Source organism: Orbicella faveolata, unplaced genomic scaffold, assembly GCF_042242905.1.
Source record: "Orbicella faveolata isolate gen_17 unplaced genomic scaffold, um_ofav_v1 contig_2, whole genome shotgun sequence".
In the NCBI taxonomy this organism is placed as follows: Eukaryota; Metazoa; Cnidaria; class Anthozoa; order Scleractinia; family Merulinidae; genus Orbicella; species Orbicella faveolata.
In genome coordinates, this window is record NW_028301547.1 from 13866543 (window position 1) to 13890000 (window position 23458).

The 23458-nt window shown below is 39.2% G+C and overlaps 1 protein-coding gene and 2 pseudogenes across 2 annotated transcripts in view; all 3 read left to right on the top strand.

Moving 5' to 3' along the window:
- LOC110047861 (N-acetylglucosamine-1-phosphotransferase subunit gamma-like) overlaps positions 1 to 23458 on the top strand; it is a 31565-nt gene that overhangs the window by 2603 nt on the left and 5504 nt on the right. Inside the window, exons 2-9 of one of the 2 annotated variants that reach the window (XM_020753607.2) lie at positions 2664 to 2721; positions 14325 to 14370; positions 14647 to 14680; positions 18031 to 18085; positions 20088 to 20171; positions 20647 to 20743; positions 21526 to 21640; positions 22573 to 22844. In XM_020753607.2, coding sequence (XP_020609266.2) covers positions 2664 to 2721; positions 14325 to 14370; positions 14647 to 14680; positions 18031 to 18085; positions 20088 to 20171; positions 20647 to 20743; positions 21526 to 21640; positions 22573 to 22844 — 761 coding nt within the window. The remainder of the gene's footprint in view (positions 1 to 2663; positions 2722 to 14324; positions 14371 to 14646; positions 14681 to 18030; positions 18086 to 20087; positions 20172 to 20646; positions 20744 to 21525; positions 21641 to 22572; positions 22845 to 23458) is intronic. The other variant, XM_089289707.1, reaches the window with a different exon arrangement.
- Positions 2728 to 13735, top strand: LOC149112062 (uncharacterized; annotated as a pseudogene).
- Positions 14690 to 17103, top strand: LOC149112063 (uncharacterized; annotated as a pseudogene).

Genomic DNA, 23458 nt, shown 5'->3' on the forward strand with positions numbered 1-23458 from the left:
ATGACATTGTTAACTATTTTTGAGGGCTTATGCATTATAAATGCATAAGGCCCACTAAGTCAGAGCAAATCTTGTGGATATGTATGTATGTATACAGGATGATATGTAACAGACCTCCTGGAGCATATTTTGCCCTATAGGTAGACTGGGTACTAGTAATTTTGAGTGATCCTTCGCTGGGTCCTTTGATTGTGGCAATTGCCAGCATTCTGCAGCCTTTGTTGGGCATATCATTTCATATTGTGTTGTCTGCATCCTTATTTTGTTTTAAGTAATTCTTGTACAGCTTAATTACAGTTGTGAGTTTAGTAAAATAATTGTTGCAGATTTTAAGGTAAGTTATTTCCGATTTCTCAATATTATTGTTCTGTTGTAGTCATTTTTTTTTTTCCCTTTCATTTACCACAAGTGTGTATCGGAAAGGCAAATACTGCCTTTAGGTAAATGTTTAAGAAAAGAAAAAAAAAAGCAAAAAAGAAAAAGAAAATAAGCAAAAAATCTTCTGTCTCACTAGGATTTGAACCCATAGCCTCCCACCCTCAGGGCAGATACCTTCTTTACTGTGTCACACTGACAACTATATTTGGCATGGAGGAAATACTGATTAAATTTGTTCGTAGGGAAGTGCTCAGTAGTTAAAACAGCAGGCTCAAGTACGTTCCTGGTGTGAACTGACAAGTCATGCAAAAGTATTACCAAACGCATTTATTACCCTTGGCTTGCACATGATGTCATCTAAAAAATCTAAAAATAAAGAGCCACCGATGTTTTTGTCCTTATCAGGCATAGGAGGGGGTAAATTTATATCTGTTTACAACTTTTCAGTTCAGTAGCTTGCTTCGTCTGGAAACCAGCACATTTTGAATTTCAGAGTTATGGCGGTGCGCGACATAAAGCTACAAACACGTTTGGAAAAATATATACTTATCTTGTGAATTTTAGCCTATTTACAAGTTTAAGTATTAGGAAAAGTATTTATGTAAATGCTTACTTGTTCAGTAGAGATAATGAGTCGCCTAGATAGACAAAGTAAATTCCAGATGTTTATGCTATTTTCCAGCCGCCATGTTGGTGTCCCATGGAGGCACACCAACGTGGCGGCTCCATACTGGGCTCTGTAAATTTGTGCAAAATATTTCGGTGAATATCTGAAGTTTAGGAAAATGCACAGACTTAAAACTTGGAGAAGTGTCTTCTTTACCAATCTCCTATAACATCACAATTTCCTAACTTTTTCCACTGAATGTTTTTCGAATTATTTTTTCATTGCGTGACAGTGCAAGCCAAGAATCATACTTTTAACTTTCTGGTAGTTGCCTACTCGTAAGACTAGAATATGTCAACCCAATGGAATAACACTAGCCATAAAACCACAAGTATGCATTGCAAACCGTTTATCTATACTGTTAGTTAACATATTTTATGGTTACTGTAAGTTTTTTTTAACCGCGCGGCCATGGGCCGAGCGCGGTTCATGTTCTACCCTTGGTTTATTTTTTTTTATTTTTTTTTTGTCGGAGACCAGACGCAGATCTCCACTCGGCCAACTTTGAATTACGCAATCGGTAATGTTTACTCGCCAAACCTTGTTTCTTCAGGGTCAACAGAAATCTCAGATTACAAAATCACGCCGAACCTACACGTTGCAAAAAAATCTCTTCAAAACCCTGACATCGAAGCGATATATCACTTTAGCGTTAATAGCTACCTCATATCGGCAGTATTAAAATCTATTCGTTGACAATCCAGCTTCATTATATTAAAATTTCAACGAAATCGAACAAAACCAGAACTAAATATTATTAGATTTTTTTTGTAACCTAGCTTCATTGCATGAGTCGACAAAGGAAGCGACGGTCGCCCATAGCCACCGAAACACATTAACATAACCAGTGAACCTACGTTTCGGTCAAAAAAATCCAGGATTATTGCCTGAAAGCTGAAAATTCAAGAGGAACATCTTTTTCGAACTTTTCTCAAGTTATTTAGACGAAAAAATGACCTCGGCGGACTCCAAAAGAGAACGAAACAAAAAACAGAACGAGACAGTGAGAAGAGCCGATAATTTATTCACCACGTGGCCTTCGTTACGTTCACGTTAAAAAAACCTTACTTCTGGATAATTTCAGCCTTACAAGTCAGCAACTGGTCCCAAATTACTTTCTGTATCCTTACAAATGTCCTGACTTCCATCTCCGAAAGATTTGGCCGCAATTTTTTAGCAAATAAACATTTCGCCAACAGCAATCACCATTACGGTGGCTTGCAACTAATTCGCTAACTTTACAAAACCCTCCCGAGGGGGGGATATGACGAAAAGAGCTGAAAAATGATGACCAGAAATAGAGTAATTTTCTCAGCTTCCAGTGTGCCAAATTTGCTGGAAATAGGTTCAAAACCGATATTTTTTTTCGTTTTTTTTCTTCGGGTCACTCATGCTATCAAAACAGTTAACTTTTAAAAGCGCGGTTGTAAGATCTTAAAGATCTTCTTGTTTTATTTTTAACTTGCACTTGAAAATCACTTCAGAGAGGTTGAGTGTTGGTGACTCAACTGCCCCATCAGCTTATACTACTTTGCCAGAAGCTAACATGATATTAATAATTATGTACACCTCTGTTATTATTAATCATATTAATTCCACCATTCACATACATTTATAGTGACCAGACTTGAAAAGGTGAAAATTGTGGAAGAACCAGCTGTATACAGGTCTGGATTGTGAGTATGAATAAAGGCCAATTTATATTTAGATGATACTACTTTTGCTTACACCTATTTAATACAAAATGGTTGTGACATATCTATGACCTCAGTTGTTTCTTTTAAAAAAATATACAATCTGGTTTTGATTTTTGCAGCAAATTTAGGAGTGCTTTATAAAATGTGCCAATAGTCATGTTTAGTTGTAGCGGAGCTCCTGTGCGCCGAAGGTGCGTTAGCAGAGTCCAATACCTTAGAAAATTTGGTAGCCCATTGATCTCAAAAATTTTGGTTGTCACACGACTGTCTGTATGTACGTACATCCATCCATCCGGACATCAAGCCCCATTCCTTGAAAAATAAGAGAATAACACCGTTACCATAGGTACATCTTTAATATTCAACATCCATGTTATGATTAATTGACAGCTGTCAAAACAAGGTATCCACTGACCAGTATCAGGTGACCATATTGTGGGCTCAGGTCAAGAGCTCATCGAGGTCGCGTGTTTTTTTTTGAAGTTGACCGCTGACTAGGTACTGGGTTTTTTATTGGATCGCGGGCTCAAGCCAGGTTATTACTCTGGGGGAGAGGGAGAGAGTACATGCAAAGGCAAAATTTTGACAGAAATTGAACCCTGACATGTTGTTGACTTTTCTTCCAACATAATTATTCCTTGCACAGTTGTCTCTGAGTTATTGCGTATATAATTTCTACAATCTTGGGTACACTCATTTGGTATGGTTTGTTAAAATGTAACTTGAAAAAATTAGTGAAATCACACACTGAACAATCATGCACACAATTGATCATTTTTTGAGTTTCTCATCCAGGGGAAAAAATCCTCTTTTCATTTATGGTTAATTATTGTAATCAGGGGCTCCGCTTTTATGCTTGGCTAAATCTATATGTTATCAGTATTTACTTTTTGAATGGAACAATCATAGGTTACCAACTACTACTAGTAATAATTCTCACACACCACTGGGCGCCATGCCAAGTTGAACCATACAGCCTGACCTTTATTGTCTTACAATGACACAAAAAGTGGCTAGAGAATAATTTCACCTCAACTTAACACATTCTACAAGTACTTCACGGGTGGGTGGGTGGGGCATGTCAGGCAATGGCAGATGGCAAAACAAAAACTGAAACCTTACACAAGCCACGTGACCTGAAACCCCCCGCACACCTGTACCCAGACTCCCAGCCTTATGTGAGAAAAATGTTTTCCGCTTCTTTCGTTCCTCAGCCAACGGAAAACCACACTTGGACTATCTAAGTCAGGCTTTCTCGTGGGAGTAAGCAACTGATTTTGTCATCTCTCTCAAAAGAATCAGACAAAAAGCTAGCAGTCAACTGAGATCATGAAGTACATGTAGATGGCCTGGTCAGCTTAACTTTTAACAATCCTGTAAATCGAAACTAATTTAGAAGTCACCTGCACAAATACATGAAGATTGTACAGATTCATAGAGGATATTACACGGTGGCGAGAAGATATGACTTTTATGTTCGAGTGGCAAGAACAATATCTCATGAGTATGTGCAGCGAATAAGTGAGATATTGTATTGTTCTTACCATGAGAACATAAAATTCATATCTTTGAGCTAATGTGTAATGTTCTTTTTATTATACAGACATACTGATAACAGCATTTTTGACCATTTTCTGAAGATTTCCGACCACTTTCCGAAGATTTCTGAAAAATTCTCCAAAACCGAAGATTTCTGAAGATTATGGAAGATTGCTGTAGACTTTCAAGGAAGACACAAAGATGTTTTGATCATACACCAATGAATTTAAGGACAATTTAAGAGACAAACTTGATATCAGTGAAATCATCAATATCGTCAGTAGTGAGGGTATGGAAAATACATCACCCAAGTTCCAGGTGTGGTTTTGTATGAGTTTTAGTGGTGTATTTTCTGGTAAAACACTCATGTCTATAAATTACAATAAAAGGCCTTATGTGTCCAATGGCACAATGAGGACAGATGATGATGATGATCATGATGTGCATATTCGTACTGATCAACTGCAACATAAGGATAGGCAGAAACAATGGCTGAGAATGTCATTGAAAGCAGCCAATGAGACCTTTTTTGTGTCAAACCAAGATGACAGTCATTTAGAGAATCAAGACTTAAGCCAAAAAAACAACAGACCTCACTCAAATCACATCACCTGGGTATTGTACACTCATTCTGACTAGGATTTGGAATTTGAGCTAACATATTTAACATATTTAACATATGTACAAAGTTTGACCTTTACTCTTGGTGTAACCAGCTAGGTCAATTGAACTAGCTGGTCACACAAACTTGATATTGAACAAACAAACTTGATATCTATATTGAATTATATAATAACCCACGTTATTCTCACATTTTGATTGGTTCTCGCCTATGATCTATTAGAGGACATATGCACGACTGACGTCATCATTTCAAAGTTTTTCCCTCTGTGTTTTAAAATGGTGGAAAGTTTTGAGAATTTAGATTATATTTTACATGATTGGGCAAAAGATAAGGTACAAGAAAGTCTTGTCCAGGCATTGAACAGCTACCAGAAGCATAGTCTAGCAGGAAGAAGAAAGATAAAGCCGTTTCTGTTTTAGAAAATGACTCAGAAAAAATACTTGAGCAGTCAGTCAGCAGTTGAGCGAGACTAAACCAAACACAAATTAAAAATTAGTCTTGGTAAGCCGAGAACCATTGCTTTATCTCGAATTTAACAAACCCAATAAACAAAATGTTTATGAGATTAATTTATTTAAAACATTGAACTTTTCAGCTCAGTCTCAAAATAATTGTTGACACAGTGATTGTCTGGAATAAAACATCAAAACCACTTCTTAATATCAGTTAAAATGAACAGATAACCTTGCTTTCGGATGCAAATGTTCCAGTCCATTTCAGGGCACAGCAGCAAGCAAAGTATAGCTCACTACAGCTCACGGCCAACTGTATTGCAGCTAAAAGGTGTCTCCGATACTATTTCAAACTGATTTGAGATTCACCAACCACAGAGGACTCAAATTTCCACCATCACTTACGCTCCATTCATTCAAAACTCGAATCGAATGACCTCCAGGTTGACCGCAGTCACAATTTTTCAGAGCGTAGTTTTTGAACTCCTGCAATGTTCGAGGCAACACCCAAGCTTTTTGGCTCACAGGGCTGCTCTGATGACAAAAACTGACTTGACTTATCCAGCATTTTCTTTAAGATTTGTAGATTTCGCAGTTCAATTCTGCTTTCGCTGTAAGTTTTCATTCCACGAGAAGCGACGCTTGAGTCAAGTTTGACAGTGGCATGATTTTCCTGGACCAATCACAATTCTTTGCTATGCATAGCAACCAATGAGAGTGCTTCAATTTGTATAGACAACAGATTACATCAAATGGCTTTTTTCGTGTTCGCCAAAGTGGGCAAAGGCCGGCTTTCGAGTTATGTTGAGAGACTTTGAAATGAAAAAAGCTTTATCTGTAGTAGTTTGTTTCATTATTATATAAAACAAATAGATTCCATGTTGCCGTGCGTCTGTTCAGTAATAGATCACAGAAGACGTCAAAATGTGGTAAGAACATCAGTGACACACTCGGCTATCGCCTCATGTGCCACTTTTTTGTTCTTACCCCATTTTTACGTCATCTGTGATTTATTACTGAACAGATGCATGGCAACATGGAATCTATTTGTTAACTTGATATTCTTTTTTTGACCACATTGGAAAGGATATAACATTTAAAACAACAACAACAACAATGCACACTTTATTACCAAAATAGAAAAAACTCTGAATTACAAAAAAAAAGATAATTGAAACAGAAAATTAGTTAAATTAACCCATGCCAGAATAACATAAAAGCCAATCAAGCTGAGTGAAATTAAATAGTAAGTATTTTTTTTATATATAAAGAAGTTGGTTGGAAGTAAAGCTTAAAGGGGGAGGGGGGAGCAATATGGAGACAAAATAAGAAAAAAGAAAAAAGAAAATGAGAAGAAAAAATAAGAAGAAGAAAATACAAATAAGGACTGGTCAGTAAGTGGAATAAAATAATGGTAATTGAACTGAGTGGAGTGCAATTTGGTCTGAAATCATACGCGTGATTTCCAAATCGAACGAGCGCACAGCGCGAGTTCGATTTGAAATCACAAGTATGATTTCAGACCAAAATTGCACGACCTGAAGTTCAATTGCCACTTTATTAAATCCATTTTGAAATCACACAATTTTATCGCCTTAAATTTAGATTTTTGGTGTACTGTTTCAGTAGCCGGTTTGTTAAAAAAAGCGGAACCAGAAACGCGTTTACATCTCATTTAGTATGCAAAACGATGTCATGTGACGAAAACTTATTCGAGCATGACAAAGAAACAAGCAGTTCTGAAGTCAGAACGAAAATAGTGTACTTCAGGGATAAAAGTTCAATTCTCGTCGCCTGAATCAATTATGGAAGGCCTTCCTTTCTTCTGTGGTTGAGGCTGAGATTTTTCATTGTCTTTGGAGAAGGAATTTAGAGGTGCATATCCTGTGTAATTCTGCGATCGATTTCTTTTGAGTTGTGAAACTCCCTCGAGTGCACGATGCCCAGTGCATAGTACGTTTTTTCCTTTTACATACCGTTCAATGGCATGATTTTGAGGGAGTCCAGCTCGTTATCATCTCCGTTTCTTTTTGTGACCTCGGCATAGGACTCAATACTCAGGAACTTATCAAGTTCTTTCGGCTACATTTGTTTTAAGATATTTCCAAGATGGCGGGACTGGCACGGGCTTCGCAAGACATTCATTCATTCACTATTTTGTGCAGTGTGGCGTATTTTGACTATGTTTATTCACAGCGACAGAGTTGAGCTCTTTTGTTGCTCCATTTGAAACTACCAGAAACCTGGAAACATCTACCTTCTTGAGATGGCTCTGAATTTGTTGTTGTGTTGTTTTCATTTGTTTATGTTTTACTGGACTCGGTATCATACGGATCTTGAGCACATGTTGAAGAAAAATCGCCAAAATATTCATCAAAATGGACACTGAAAGTTGGAAACTTCCATTAAAGTAGGTCTTCAGCCTGAAGGAGCTCATAATCATCATTCAGAAACTGTAATTAATTAAATTCGTCAATTTTTTTGGAAAAAAAGTACAATAACAACAAAGTTTTGGCAATGATAGTTGCAAAATTCTCCACAAAGTGGCCTTTTGCCTTTCATTTTCCTGAAATTTTATTGATTACTTTAAACTAATCTTGAAATCTGATTGGTTGTTTTGTTTTACTGTCCCATTCTCATTGGCTGAATAAATTGCACCACTGAGAGCCAATCAGATTGCAAGGATAACCAGTGATTTCAAAATGGATTTAATAAATCAGTGAATCACTTGATATCTAGAAGTAAATAAGTAGTGCCACCAGTAAGTACCAAATGAATGAATGATGGCAATGTGATTGTAACATGTTAAGTTTAACTTTGTTCTGTAAAATTTTTAGGGGTTAAGGAAAATTTTACTTTTATTCAAATTATTCCAAACTTTTAAAGCTGCAAACCAAATGTTGAATTTACTGTTAGTAGTTTGTTAATTATGTATAACAATTTTGAGAGGTAGGTCCATGACTGTATAAAACATACTAGTTTTCCAGTTCCTTATAAATATTATTGCCACTCACTCAGGTTACAAAGAATGACGTAGAGTTTGTTTATCCCAATAACCTCCTTCCCATGGGCCGTGACGATGGCAGGCTCAACCAATGCCCAAACATAATATTATTTAGTGTATGGTGGTATTAAAAATACTGTAGTTGTAGTCAGGCATAGTAATAAAATCTTAAAAATTGTTGTCACTGTTTCGGCTAAAATACTAAAAACCTTCTTCAGTGATGAAATGAATGTTAATGGCGTCTAAATGTAAATGAGATGTTTATAAGAATGTGAGGAACTCGCTAGGATTAATTTAGCATTTTGTAAATGTCTGGAATGTGCGTGTGGTCATTAATTGAGTTTGGTTCGCGAATGGAATGCCACGCTTCCAAGAACAGTCTACGCGACCACAAGGGACAGCGGTCTATGACCTTGACATTATTAAAATCAAATTCGTGGTTGTTTTTCATACAGTGTTGCGCCAGAAGAGAGTTCTTGTCACATGTGAGGACGGCTCTTTTATGTTCTTTTGTTCTGGATCTCAGTGCTCTGGATGTTTGACCGATGTAAAGTTTTTCACAGTTTTTACAATTGATTTTATACACAACACCAGTTGACAGGTCTTGGTTGAATTTGTCCTTCGGTTTCTTCAGGATCGAACCAACCGTTTTGACGGGTTTATGATAAAGCTTTAAAGTCAATCGTTAAAGCGCAGTTAATGGAGCGTGACGCTATTTACATACAGTCACTAGCTTACTGTTGTTAAACGTAACGCAATAGAACTGTTACGCGTTAGAACATTATAGAAGTCTTTCTTGTCTAGTTTAAACAATATTCACAATAGCCTTTCACGTATACATGTTGCAACAACGTCCAGTTTAACTATATCATGCTTTTTGTATGGCTAGTCTTTTAAATAGCCCCATTCTTGTTTCGTTCAAGGCCGCATGGACTCTGTACGTTTCATGGTACACGATTTTATATTGGTTTAAACCTAGACATCAGTCTACCTATAAAAGAGGCTTAGCTTGGACTTTAGCATCATTCGCTCGTTATATCACTACTGTAACTTTTAGTTAGCCCTCGAAATTGTAACTATGGCTCGTCCTCGTGGCGCTCCGAAACCTCAGGCTCGCAACCGTCGTCCACGTCGCCCGAAAAGTGGAGAATGCCTTGCTTCACTTACCTCAGAAGTTCTTCGTCTTCGCCTTCAGGCACTTAACCTTCCTATTACCGGGAGCAAGGCTCAACTGGTTAAACGCCTACGAAACGCCTCCCAGCCAACGCAAAGACCTTCGGCCGTGGGAAGAAAGCCGGCTGGCCGCGTCCAAAAGGGCAAGGGCAAGGGCAAAACGCATTTAGCACGGCCAGCTGTTGAACAGCCCGATCCAGTCGCTGAAGTCACCGACGATTCTTCCTCCGTGAGTTCAGAGGACGACTTTGAAATGCCACTGGACTTGGACCCTGTCGAACAATCCGTCACACTGGACGGTCACGCACAGGCCATGGAACAACAGCAAATGCCGTTTACGGCTGGGCAGTTGGCTGCTATCCAACGGACCGTACAGCAATCCGTCGCCGAGGCCTTACATAATCATCGCTCTCAGGCCGTTCCCGACACCGCCCAGTCTTTTCATTCCTTTCCGTCTTCCTCATCTGGTCCGCAACAGCGAAGACCTGGCGCAGCCACGCCACTCAGCTTCCAAAGGGCTTTGGAAAAAAGCACTGAGGAAAAAATGTTGTGGGGTGAATACATTGAATTTGCCTTGTTACTCCCCGACTCGCTTTCTCGACCCCAGGTCCCAGAGCTCCAGCTCCGTTTTGATGACTCCAGCTCAGCCCCCTCCTCTCGGATGACCATGGTCCGTAAACGTAAGCCAATCATAGACACTTTTCACAAGTGGTTAGACGCTTACACAACCTGCATGTTAGTTCTGGTCACAGCCTATCCTCGCCGTTCCCTGGAACTTTTAAAGTATCAGCAAACGATCAGCTGTGCGGCTTCCAAATTTAAGGGTCTGTCCTGGCTGACCTACGACGAACAATTTCGCCGCCGGGCCACCAGTGATTTAACTATCAATTGGGGCCAGGTTGACCGCGAACTTTGGACTGTGACGTTCTCGGGCTTAGCTAAACCGCACTGTATTGTCTGCTCCAGTCCTTACCACAGCCACAGCGACTGCCCGAGTGCCGACCCTTCCCGCCAGCAATCCAGGACTGGGCCTGTGTGTTTCAGATTCAACCGCGCAGTTTGGTGTACCTCCAGTTCCTGCCAGTTCCCACATGTCTGCCGACGCTGCCACTCCCCCAGCCACTCCATCCTCAGCTGCCCAAGAAGTTCCACTAGGAAGGACCAGAGTAGCCAGCGGTATCAGAGCCCAAGCACTGGCGAACGCAGCAAGAGATAAGGTCCACCTCCAGGCTAGGAACAAGTCACCACCTGTATCCACCCCAATTGACGTTAATGTTTTAGAAAGGGAATTATCCCAGCACCCTAACCGTAATTTTGTAAATAATTTAATTAGTGGTTTACGCTATGGCACGCATGTCGGCTATACCGGTCCTGAAAAATCCCGGGTGTCCCGCAATCTCGTTTCCGCGACTCAACACCCTAAAGTTGTCTCTACAAATCTTGCTAAGGAGATTAATCTTGGGCGGGTAGCAGGACCTTTCAATGACCCTCCCCTTCCTAACCTCCAGTGTCACCCCGTGGGTGTGGTTCCTAAGAAACATTCCACGGAATGGCGTACCATCTACCATCTCTCATATCCCGAGGGCGACAGTATTAATGATTATATCCCTAAGGACCCCTATTCCCTCCAATATGTTCGGGTAGATGATGCAATAAGCATCATTAAGTCCCTGGGTCGGGGCTCTTTCATGGCAAAAACAGATCTTAAATCAGCCTTTCGCCTGATCCCTGTCCATCCTGGTAATTGGCAACTGTTAGGCATTTACTGGCAGAATCAATACTATGTCGATCTCTATCTCCCCTTTGGGCTCCGCAGTGCCCCGTACCTCTTCAATCAATTATCTGATGCCCTGGAATGGATCCTGAAAAACAATTATAACCTGGGGAACGTCATTCACATTTTAGACGACTTCTTTATTGCCGAGGCATCCCGCTTGCAATGCTTGTCCAGTTTCAGCACCTTACTACGCCTTTTCATGTCGGTTCGTGCTCCTGTAGTCACGTCAAAGACCCTGGGCCCCTCCCAAGTACTGGAATTCATGGGTATTGAGCTCAATAGTACTCGTATGGAGGCCCGTCTTCCCGAGGACAAACTTCGCACCCGGGCACTCTTAGATTCTTTTACGGGTCGCCGTTCAGTGCGTTTGATTGAACTCCAATCACTTATAGGTACCCTGCAGTTCGCATGCAAAGCAGTCGTTCCAGGGAGGACTTTCCTGCAACGTATGATTGACCTTACCAGGGGCGTACCCAACCGTTTCCATCACATCCGTCTTAACAAGGAATTTTTCAAGGACCTTAATATGTGGAAAGCCTTCCTTGCCGGGTGGAATGGGCGTTCCTTTTTCCTCGACTCTACCGTCACCCCGTCTCCGGACATGAGTTTGTATACCGACGCTTCGGGTACTATCGGTTTTGGGGGATATTGGGAAATGGTTTCAGGGTAGGTGGCCTCCCCATATGCAACTTAACAAAGACCGGGGCATAAGCATCGAATGGTAGGAACTCTTCCCCATAGTTGTAGCTTGTGCTCTATGGTTTCCCCATTTTTCTGGGAAACGTATCCAGTTCTGGTGCGATAACGAATCAGTGGTCGCCATCTTGAACTCGGGTCGCTCAAGAGCTCCCCGTATTATGGACCTCCTGCGGTTTCTTGTCCTTATATCTATGAAACATAACTTCTTTGTCAGGGCCCGCCATGTTCCGGGAATCTCCAATGAGATTGCTGACGCTCTCTCACACTTTCAGGTATCTCGTTTCCGGGCAGCTGCTCCAACAGCTGAGCGAACCCCTTACACCATCCTGCCTTCGCTCATGACCCTCTGAAAGAAGAAGTTACGAAGTACGCAAACTGGGGCCTGGCCTGGACTACTAATCGTACGTACGCTTCTGGGGAAAAAGCAATTTATCCAATTTTGTCTCATGAACAGGCTCATCTCTAGCGATGGGGATATCCTTCCAGCCTTGGAGGGCACCTTAATATATTTTTCCACTTACCTGGCTAGAAAAGTTAAGCATAGCACCATAAAACTTTACTTGGCCGCGGTACGCAATCTTCACATTTCGTGTGGGTATGGCGACCCCCTCCTGGGTAAACTCTTACTAAAAAAGGTCCTTAGGGGCATTCTCTGCTACCAGGGTCATACCCGTGTTCTAAGGCAACCTGTTACCCCGAGGGTTTTATTAACCATACGCCCCATTTTGCTCTCCTGGTTGGGTGAGCGGGATTTTTCTATGATTTGGGCTGCCTTCACACTAGCATTCTTTTGTTTTCTTCGCTGCAGCGAATTTACATATCAAGGGGTATCTAAGTTTCGCCCTCAATTTGACCTATCGGCCAATTGTGTGTTATTTCATCCCTCTCTGGCCAGCCCGTGGCAGATGTCAATCATTCTTAAATCTTCTAAGACCGATGTCTTTCGGGAGGGTCACCGGCTTTTAATTGCGTGTTCACCCTCACCGCTCTGCGCAGTGACTGCCATGCATTCATACTTCCTCGCCGCGTGCCCTCGGGGGCCCTTATTCTCATTTCAGTCTGGCTGATACCTTACTAGGTCGGCGGTAGTACACCTTCTTAGGGACACAGCCCGGTACGCCGGTCTTCCTTATAAATCCCTTAAGGGTCATAGTTTTCGCATCGGCGCTGCCTCTACGGCAGCTGCTGCTGGTCTCCCAGACTGGTTGATTAAAGTTCTTGGCAGATGGTCTTCAGATTGTTACCAACTGTACATCCGTACACCTCAAAATGTTCTATTGTCCGCTGCGCCACGTATGGCCAGCGTTCTCTTTTCTTAATTTGGCACTTCTTTTGCTTGGGGGGATACCTGCTCCGCAGGTATCAGTGGCGGTTAAGTCTTGCAGCGACTTCCCCAAGCTTCGTTTTCGCTAATTTAGTGGCGCTATTTAACGCTCTTTTATGCCTCTTCTTGTCCGATCCAGCACGTGCCGGCGGAGTCGGCTCGTAGTGCTGGGGAGATAAGTAAGGCTTGAGAACTGTCTACACTCTAGCACGATGCTGACTGGAGGTCAGCTCGTAGTGCCGTTTAGAGTTATGCTACTAGGACGCGCAAGCTTTTGGCCTCGCCGACTTGTCCGATCCAGTGCAGAATTAACCGCTGGGGAGATAAGTTTGGCATTTGGTCACGCAATGGAAGTTCGTCTGTCACGCCGATTGCGGAGCGGTGTTCCCCCCTTTACGCCATAGAACGCGTGTTTATTGCTTGTGTTTGTCGGGATAATTAAAGCATTACTCCCTAGGAACTGTAACATTAAGCAACATTTACGTCGAATTGTTCCAAAGTTCTTGCAATTTTTTCAGAGATTCCTTGAAAATATGGGAAAGTAACAAAGCCTCTGTGGCTTTGAGGCTGATTATTTTGGGGCTGATTTAATGCTTTAGGTGGTTTGGTTCTTTGGCAGCTTTTTAAGAATTGGTCCGTGTAATTCAATTAATGACCACGTGCATATTCCAGACATTTACAAAATGCTAAATTAATCCCTAGTGAGTTCCTCACATTCTTATAAACATCTCATTTACATTTAGACACAGTTAACATTCATTTCATCACTGAAGAAGGTTATAGTATTTTAGCTGAAACGTCTATTTTTAAGATTTTTAAGTCAGTGACAACAATTTTTAAGATTTTATGGTGGTATTCTTTAGAGCCTTATCTTACATCAACATGTACCTGCAGTCAGTTATGATGTTATCTTAGTCTGGGTAATTTCTTACCTGTCCAATTATAAGAAAGTAACCCTCATTTGGAATGTTTTATTTCCTTTATCATAGGAACAACTATTATCAACCGGCTAGCTCTCCCCAAAATGCAAACAAGGTGTGTGCTTATGATTAGAAAACAACCTGGATATACCTTGCACTTTTCTCTGTACCACTGCCAATAATAAATTGATACAACATGAAACAGTGCACATGTACATGACATTGTGTAGCTGCAGTAGAAACACTCACTTATATTCTGAATCATTCAAAGTTCACTCAAACTTCTGCTAGTTTCTTAGTGAGAAAGCTCTAAACAAAATTGACAATTTATTTTATTATAATATTTGGTACAAATTTCATTGCTATTAATAATAATATTATTGTTCTACAGCTTATGGCCAGAGTGAAACCAAGCCCTGTTTTAGGTAATTGAGATTATTAATAAAAACTACCACAATCATTTTCTAAAAATAGAACTGTAACCAGGATAAGACATATTGGAATAAAAACGTTCTCTGGTTAAAAATATATTAAAAACATAAGCTTTTGACTATCAGTCTATAGCCTTTAATGAATGAAAAATGTGGCGCGCAAGCGAAAATATATACGAATGGGGTGCGAAAAAATTGAGAATAAAAACAGGCGTGAAAAAAGCAAGAAGATAAAAATGTAAATGAGGCCTGATTACAATAAAATAGAGTATTGCCTAGGCAACGGTTTTGAGTTGTTATCCGCGTCAACGATTTTTGCTGTATGCCAAGATTCTGGTGTTTTTCGAACGCGGTAATTGCCTTTGTCAATGACGCAAGCATTGTCGAAATCAATGGAGTGATTGTTTTGCCACGCATGGTTGGCAACATTAGAGCCATTTGAATAGTTCTTCAAGTTTCGTTGATGTTCCTTTTTTCAGGTTTGGAAGCATCTTCCGGTTTCTCCTATGTAATTCCAAGGGCAGTCTTTACATGGAATTTTGTAAACAACATTACATTGAAAATCTGAGGGTTGTCTGAACTTTGGTGACGGGAATTCTTGTTGAAGGGTTTTAAGTGGTTTGTTGACAACTTGGATATCATTTTTGCGGAGTAATCTTGTGAGGGGCTCGGTTAGGCCGCTGATGTAAGGGAGACATGCAAAACCCTGGTACGTATTAGATGGATCAGCCCATTTGAAGAAAGAAACCAGTTCTTCTTGTGGAGGAACTGTAGATGGGGGTGGCTTCTTATTGAGAATGTTAGAAATAACAGCCGGTGGGTAACCATTAGCTTCTAACGCGGCCCTAACATGATTGGTTTCATGTGTTTTTCCTTCAAAGCTGCTAGGGAGGTTGGATGCCCGGAACAGGAGGGTTGAGGCCGTGCTGATTTTGTGTTCTTTTGCATGATGGGAAGAGAAATCCAAATAACGGTCAGTATGGGTTGGCTTCCGAGAGGGAAGCCCAGTTTGTGGTGTTTAATAGAACCACGGATGGCGGGAGGGGAACCGTCTGTAGAACGGAGTTTGCGATAAGTCAATTCATCAATCTTATTTTGTCTCCTTGATCTTAAAAGACACAGTAAGATTGATGAATTGACTTATCGCAAACTCCGTTCTACAGACGGTTCCCCTCCCGCCATCCATGGTTCTATTAAACACCACAAACCGGGCTTCCCTCTTCGGCCGATTGTTTCTTCCATTGGCTCCGCCCTTTACAATACATCCAAGTTCCTTTCGGAAATCCTATCGCCGATACAGAATCACAATGGATATTCTGTTCTCAATTCCTCACAGTTCGCCAAAGAAGTGGCTAATATGGAAATCTCTGATGATGAAGTTATGGTCTCATTTGATGTTGTGTCGCTTTTCACAGCTATTCCAGTCAACAAAGCCTGTGAATACATTCGGAACAAATTAAACAATGACAACACATTACAATCCAGAGCAATTCTCAGCACAGATGACATAATTTCTCTACTGGATTTCACTCTTTCAAACAATTATTTTGTCTATAATAACTGCATATACAAACAGATCCACGGCTGTGCAATGGGCAGTCCAGTTAGCCCCATTGTTGTTAACCTCTGTATGGAAGTGATCGAGGATTTAGCTATCAGTACCTCACCAGTCCCACCAGGGGTTTGGAAACGATATGTTGACGACAGCTTTGTGATTATCAAGAAGGACGCCGTTTCTTTCTTCCACAATACTCTTAACGCCTGTGATCCCAAAATTTCTTTCACAATCGAACTTGAAAACAACGGCCAAATTGCCTTCTTAGACACCTTGGTTTCCAGAAGAAATGGAGTTGCCTTTATTGATATATTTCGGAAGCCAACCCATACTGACCATTATTTGGATTTCTCTTCCCATCATGCAAAAGAACACAAAATCAGCATGGCCTCGACCCTCCTGTTCCAGGCATCCAACCTCCCTAGCAGCTTTGAAGGAAAAACACATGAAACCAATCATGTTAGGGCCACGTTAGAAGCTAATGGTTACCCACCGGCTGTTATTTCTAACATTCTCAATAAGAAGCCACCCCCATCTACAGTTCCTCCACAAGAAGAACTGGTTTCTATGTTCTTCAAATGGGCTGATCCATCTAATACGTACCAGGGTTTTGCATGTCTCCCTTACATCAGCGGCCTAACCGAGCCCCTCACAAGATTACTCCGCAAAAATGATATCCGAGTTGTCAACAAACCACTTAAAACCCTTCAACAAGAATTCCCGTCACCAAAGTTCAGACAACCCTCAGATTTTCAATGTAATGTTGTTTACAAAATTCCATGTAAAGACTGCCCTTGGAATTACATAGGAGAAACCGGAAGATGCTTCCAAACTCGAAGAAAGGAACATCAACGAAACTTGAAGAACTATTCAAATGGCTGTAATGTTGCCAACCATGCGTGGCAAAACAATCACTCCATTGATTTCGACAATGCTTGCGTCATTGACAAGGGCAATTACCGCATTCAGAAAACACTAGAATCTTGGCATACAGCAAAAACCGTTGACGTGGATAACAACTCAAAACCGTTGCCTAAGCAATACTCTATTTTATTGTAATCAGGCCTCATTTACATTTTTATCTTCTCGCTTTTTTCACGCTTGTTTTTATTCTCAATTTTTTCGCACCCCATTCGTATATATTTTCGCTTGCGCGCCACATTTTTCATTCGTTAAAGGCTATAGACTGATAGTCGAAAGCTTATGTTTCTAATATATTTTTAACCAGAGAACGTTTTTATTCCAATACAATCATTTTCTGTTAACTTGAAGTGTTTTTTTACTTATTTTTATTGCTTTCATTTTGCGTAACAAACTGGATAGTACTAGAGAACAAGCCACATTGTTTGTTCACCCAGTTAGGAGCAATACTTTATAAAATTTCAATTGTGACTGGCGTGTTTTTATTTTAAGTTTTGATTAGTTCATTACACTTATTAATTTAAGACATAATCTGTTGTCACTGGACAGCTATGATTAATTCTTTAATTCTGGGTTAACGGCTACAATAATTTGAAATGCTTTAAGCGGCTTTCCTTGAGGGTAACCAAGGCCGTGAGGGTGTTTTGAAATCTGATCTTAATTAGCATAGATTTTTATGGTTTTCTCCATTTTCTCCTTAGTTTTAGTTTCAATTGAGAAGACATGTCAAACACTCAAGACAGTGTTTGATCACATTTCCAAACACCTAGAAGTTAAATGTTTGATATGGCTCAATCAATATCATGCTAATTAACTTTTCACACATATTGACCATATTTATTGGTGACTTTTTTTGGGTCTATTGCAGGGCCACCCCATCTCCATGTTTTGGCTGGAAAGTGCTTTCCCTTAATAAATAATGGGTAATGGAATAATTTAACATCAAGTTAGATTATGTTTCAAAAATTATATAATATACTAGGAAAGTCGTGGTCACCTTCCAAATGCTGGCCTTCAAATAAAGATGATGGAAAACATGGTTACATTTAAGACTTTCCACTTCTTTCATATTGTAGTTTGTTAATTTAAAAGTGAAAGATCCATTACTATGTCTTTGAATAACACATGGTCGATGTTCAATGAATGGCAAGTTGTATTTTTTATTGCTGTCAATCTCTTAGCAGATGTCTCAGGAAAGAGTTGCTCACTTCAACAAGTTCAAAAGTTCACATTTGTTGGTTGTGATTGGCAGATTTTGATTAACTTTTTTGTTTCTGTTTTTCAAAGTTTGTTGAATGTCATCATATTCATAATTATAATACTGGTTTTATGATTGACAGCAGCAAAAAAAGCACTCATTAGTTTCGTTTATTATTAAAAAAGGTGCCGTAAATCAAGTTAAGTAAAAATGTTAGTAGACTTTCTCAAAGTCCTTCTTAGTTGTAGATAGTGCCAGCATGAAGGACGTCTATAACCTGCAGCATACCAAATTTTCCCGAGGAATTTTTCTCTGGTGCCATATTTGAGCCAATCAGAAAAATGTCAGTCAAACAAGACACTTTCATTTGATTTTGATTAATATTTTGGAAAAACGAAATGAGCAAACTGCATGAATGTCCAAGTGAAAGAAGTTTTGCAAGGAAAATGTTCCGTAGTTTCCAGAAGCCCAAACTCATGAAGTGAAAATAGAGGATATTACAGGCCCACGCATGGAAACAAATTTTATCTTTGAGTGTTCAATTCCATATCTCACGAGTGAGTGCAGCGAACAAGTGAGATATTGAGTTGAACATGAGAAGATAAAATTCATATCCACAAGCAGGCATGTAATATTCTGTTTGTTACATAAACATACTAATGACAATGTTTTTGATGATTTTCCGAAGATTTCTGACCACTTTCCAAAGATTTCCAAAGATTTTCCAAAATTGTTCTGAAGGCCAGACACGCTTCTGAACATTTTCCAAACATTTCCGAACATTTTCCGAAGATTACCGATGATCGTCAAAGATTGCTGAAGACGACTGAAGAAGGTCTGACGATTTTTCAATCATACATCAACAAATTTAAGTGTAGTTATCAAGAAAAATGTTATCAAAAAGGAATGATATCTTCACAGTGTGAAAGATAAAAATAGTATCTTCACTGCATGCGATGAAGATATGATTTTTGAAGTAAAAGGAAAAATCCTGGTATTTCACTGGTGTTTATACAATAAAAATGTATTTGTAAATAGCTTGATGAATTTGGTGGGTTTATTGAATTCACTATGTTCTGTATTGGTGCTTGTAATGCTGGTGATTGTACAACGCATGTAATTTAGTTCGGATAGAACTGTTGTAATGGCAACTGACATTTCATCAACGTGAGTGGAAGTCATCTTTAGAGTCAGTCATTGGTCAGTTCTACTAAGATCATGTAATTTACTTTGAAATAACACATGGCTTGTACCACACACTGTCGACAACAGCAAAATACTGTCTTTTTAGTTTGCCAGTGAGCCAGTGTTTCTTGTCTACTGAAGCATCACAGCAAGGGTTGATAAAAACCTCTTTTCCTGGTTCCACTTGGTGAAAATCAAGAAATTAGTCTATGAAATGCTTTCTGTCAAATTTTCTCAGATTTGATGCAGTGCCAAATATGTTTGTCATGTTGGTTGTAAGAAAACTGAAACATGACAGCCAAGAAAATATGCATCATAACAATGTCACTTGATGCGCTTTCTTGCAAGTGAAACAAGTCAAGCTTGCTGTCCTCTACCTTGCACTCTTCGTTCTCAAGTTTTGAACAATGTAGACATTTTTTGCTTTCTGAGCTAAAACGTTAGTTGTTATCTTAAGCCTTTATCTCTTCTGAAAGCTCACTTCCAAGTAACATTTATTTATTTTCTAATATTGTCATATATTATAATCTGTGATTCTACAGGTACAAGTATGAGTTCTGTCCATTTCATAATGTGACTCAAAAGGAACAAACAGTAAGATGGAATGCATTTGCAGGCATTCTAGGGTAAGACATATATGGGTATGAGGAGTCTCTTGTGCATTTGATCAATAACATGTACTTTAATTAGGCTAGAGTCATTTACAAAGATCACAGGTTAGAAAATGTTCTCCAGGTTTTTTCTCTTTGAAGTATGACTGCCCACTGGCAGGGTACCTAACCCATTGTGGTCATTCAGGAGAAATAATAATGTTGGTTACAAATGAAATTGTTGCTATCGTTGGCTTGTCCTAACAATTTACTGGCACCATTTACAACTTTTTTTATACTGGAACCCATGTATACATTCTGCTGAAGTGTAAAAGTGTCTTGCTTTTAAAAGATCACAATGCCGATTACCCTCAATCTGGAGTTCGACTCACTGACCATTATATATTATGCTACTTAATATAAATGTCACCTACATGTAACAACTATTTAGGCAAGACTCCAGGTTTTAAAATATATATAATTTAGTGTGTTTGTATGTTTTGCTACCCAGTGTGTGGAAGGAATGGGTCATTGTCAACAACACATTTCAAGCCATGCTGTTTGCAAATGGTGATATGTGTCCTGGAGAGAAACCACGGCAGACAAAGGTATATACAGCCCTGGCGTGCCCAATAGATGAAAATCAATGATCAGTAAAATCAATAAAAATTATTTGACTGGTATCAGAAATAGATGAAATTCAAAGATTGAAAGAGTTGTGATTATCAATTTTCATTGATTATATCGGTTATCATCAGTAGTCATGTAATAATGATTTCAGATGTGTTTGTGCTGCACTTAATTAATTGTACATAATAAATTCTTCCCTTCTCATTTGCTGCTTTTCCTTTAACTGTGTCAAAAATATGATAAACTTGTTCAAAAATGTGCATGAAAACCATTTCTTTCTAAAAGTCTTCTTAGTTGAAACTCGTGATACGGGACAATATAAACATCCTCCAGCTAACCTGCTCAAATCTATATGAATGACTGTAATTTCCCAATTTTGTTGAGCAACCTTTCTTAAAATTACCCATTCCTACATAACAAGAGATCTTCCTTGCAGAGACTAAATTATAGGACAGAAAAAATTAGCTCTTTGAGGCAATCAATAAAGATAATTACAGTAACTTACGGCAGTGTAAAGCGATTCAGTGAATCACTGCTGATCATAGGACGTGGTTACATGTTTCATTGGCTTGAAGTAAAGATAGTTAAAAATAACTGTTTTACTTTCTACAGTTTTTCAAGAGTTGGATAGACATTAGTATAAATTAAGATTATTTTGCTCAAGACTAAAGTAAGGATAAGTTGGATCCATTCCTTTTGCCCTCATATAAATTAGGAGTGTCTTCATTTTTATATTATTTGCTTACAATTGAATCCCCAGGTATTATTAAGATGTGGAGAGCAGAACAAAGTCATGTCAGTAGTTGAACCTACAATATGTCATTATGAATTGAGATTTGAGACCCCTTTGGCTTGTCCTATAGATGGATTCTTAGGTAAGATATTTGTGGAGATTTTAGCAACTTGTCACAGAACAGAATTGTGAAACATGTTGCTACAACTCACAATGTAAAATTGTTGTAGTGTTGAAACAAAATGTTGTCCGTATTACTTGACCCATGGCTATGTTGTTCAAAGACCGAATAAACTAACCAGGATTAGGGGGAATTTCGTTTTCAGTTTGTAACTCTTTGGTGAAGTTTTCTGTTTAAATTGTCTGTCCTTCAGTTTTGAATTTGAACAATCTCAAACCACACAAATAATAAGCAGTGAAAAACATTTCTATACAAGAAAAATTAATACTACAGACTTTAACTTTTAATCCTCTGAGAGCATTAACTGGCTTTCGAACATCCTTTCCCAGAAGCTTGGACCACTGATGACAAGGCGGGGGGGAGGTCATCAAGAGTTGACAGAGCAGATTTTTGCAGGAGTTTTCTTTAACTCTCAGCATCAGCCAATCAGGAAGAAACCCTCTCGACAATTTGTCAAGAAGTGTTTGAACGGGTTCAGATTCAGTAGAAATGCTAGAGAGTTGATGAGGAGTCGCCAAGAGTACATTAGAGTTTCAGGTGAAATGAAAAATGGAGGTTTGAACTTTGTCAACTCTCATTATCACTTGGCCCAGCCTTAAGGCTCAAATGAAGCATCATGCTCAAAATGTTGTATCCATTGCAGGCAGTATGAGTACAGCTATTTCAGCGATCTTTTATCACTTCTGATCAGTTTGGGAGGTTCTTCTTATACCGGCCATGTTTGATGATAACCAGCTGTATTCCCATGCTACTGCATCCAAGAATAAGATGACCGAGTGTCTTTTTTAACATTAGGTCTGGGCCATGCACTGAATCATTGAGAAACCATTCTATATTCAAGTCACTTTTTAAAAGATATCTTTTCTTACAAAATGAATGGTTCAATGTTTCAGTTTATCCAGTACTCAGTCCAGAAGGCCAGAAAGAATGGGAACAAATAGAGGAGGCATTATATCGTGAAGAGCTAACCATGCAAGGCTACAAGAAATACAGACGAGCACTCTTCCAGAAGGAAAACCTAATTCCTCAAGATGGAACAGAAAATGAAAAACACAGTGATAAAAAAAAGGACAAGGAGCCTTTGGTAGGGGCTTTGAGTTCAGATGCAGGGGATCATAAAGCACAGAAGAGCTTTGATTTTAATTCTAAAGAAGAGTGTTCTAAGGTAAATAAAGAACTTTGCAATGCCCATGAATCTGTACTTTTTATTTATATATTCATGCTGATATTTAGTAATGTGTAACAGGTATCCAAAGCATACACTGTACTATTAGTAACGCAGAGTTTGAAGGAACATGAAATTTGATCTTTTTTGGCTAAACGTTTTTTATCATTGCTGGCCACTTTAGTCTTATTGCTTCCCATTTGAAATATCAGCAAAATTATTTTCCGTACCGTTTGCTTTTCAAGCCTCAAGTTTTTCCTTTCATTAAATGTTTATACATTTACTTATTGATTAGAAATTTATAATTAACCAAAAGAAAACAAAGGAGTCTGGTTTCAATATTGGGTCTACAGCTTCAATGTTTCAGTTGAAGGTTCAGATTCATGATATGACATCCTTAGCGGCTAACTAGTCAAATCAAGCATAAAGCGCGAAGTTAAAAGGTTGTTCCACCCCCACCCCCTGTGAAAACAAGAAAAAAATAAAAATAAAAATGTGAAAATAAAATCAATCAATCAATCGAAATTTGATTTCAAATTTCAGATCCATGAACTCTTATATTACAGTGAAAGTACGTTCTGGTTACCTGCGATATAGCCTACCTGTTGTAATAT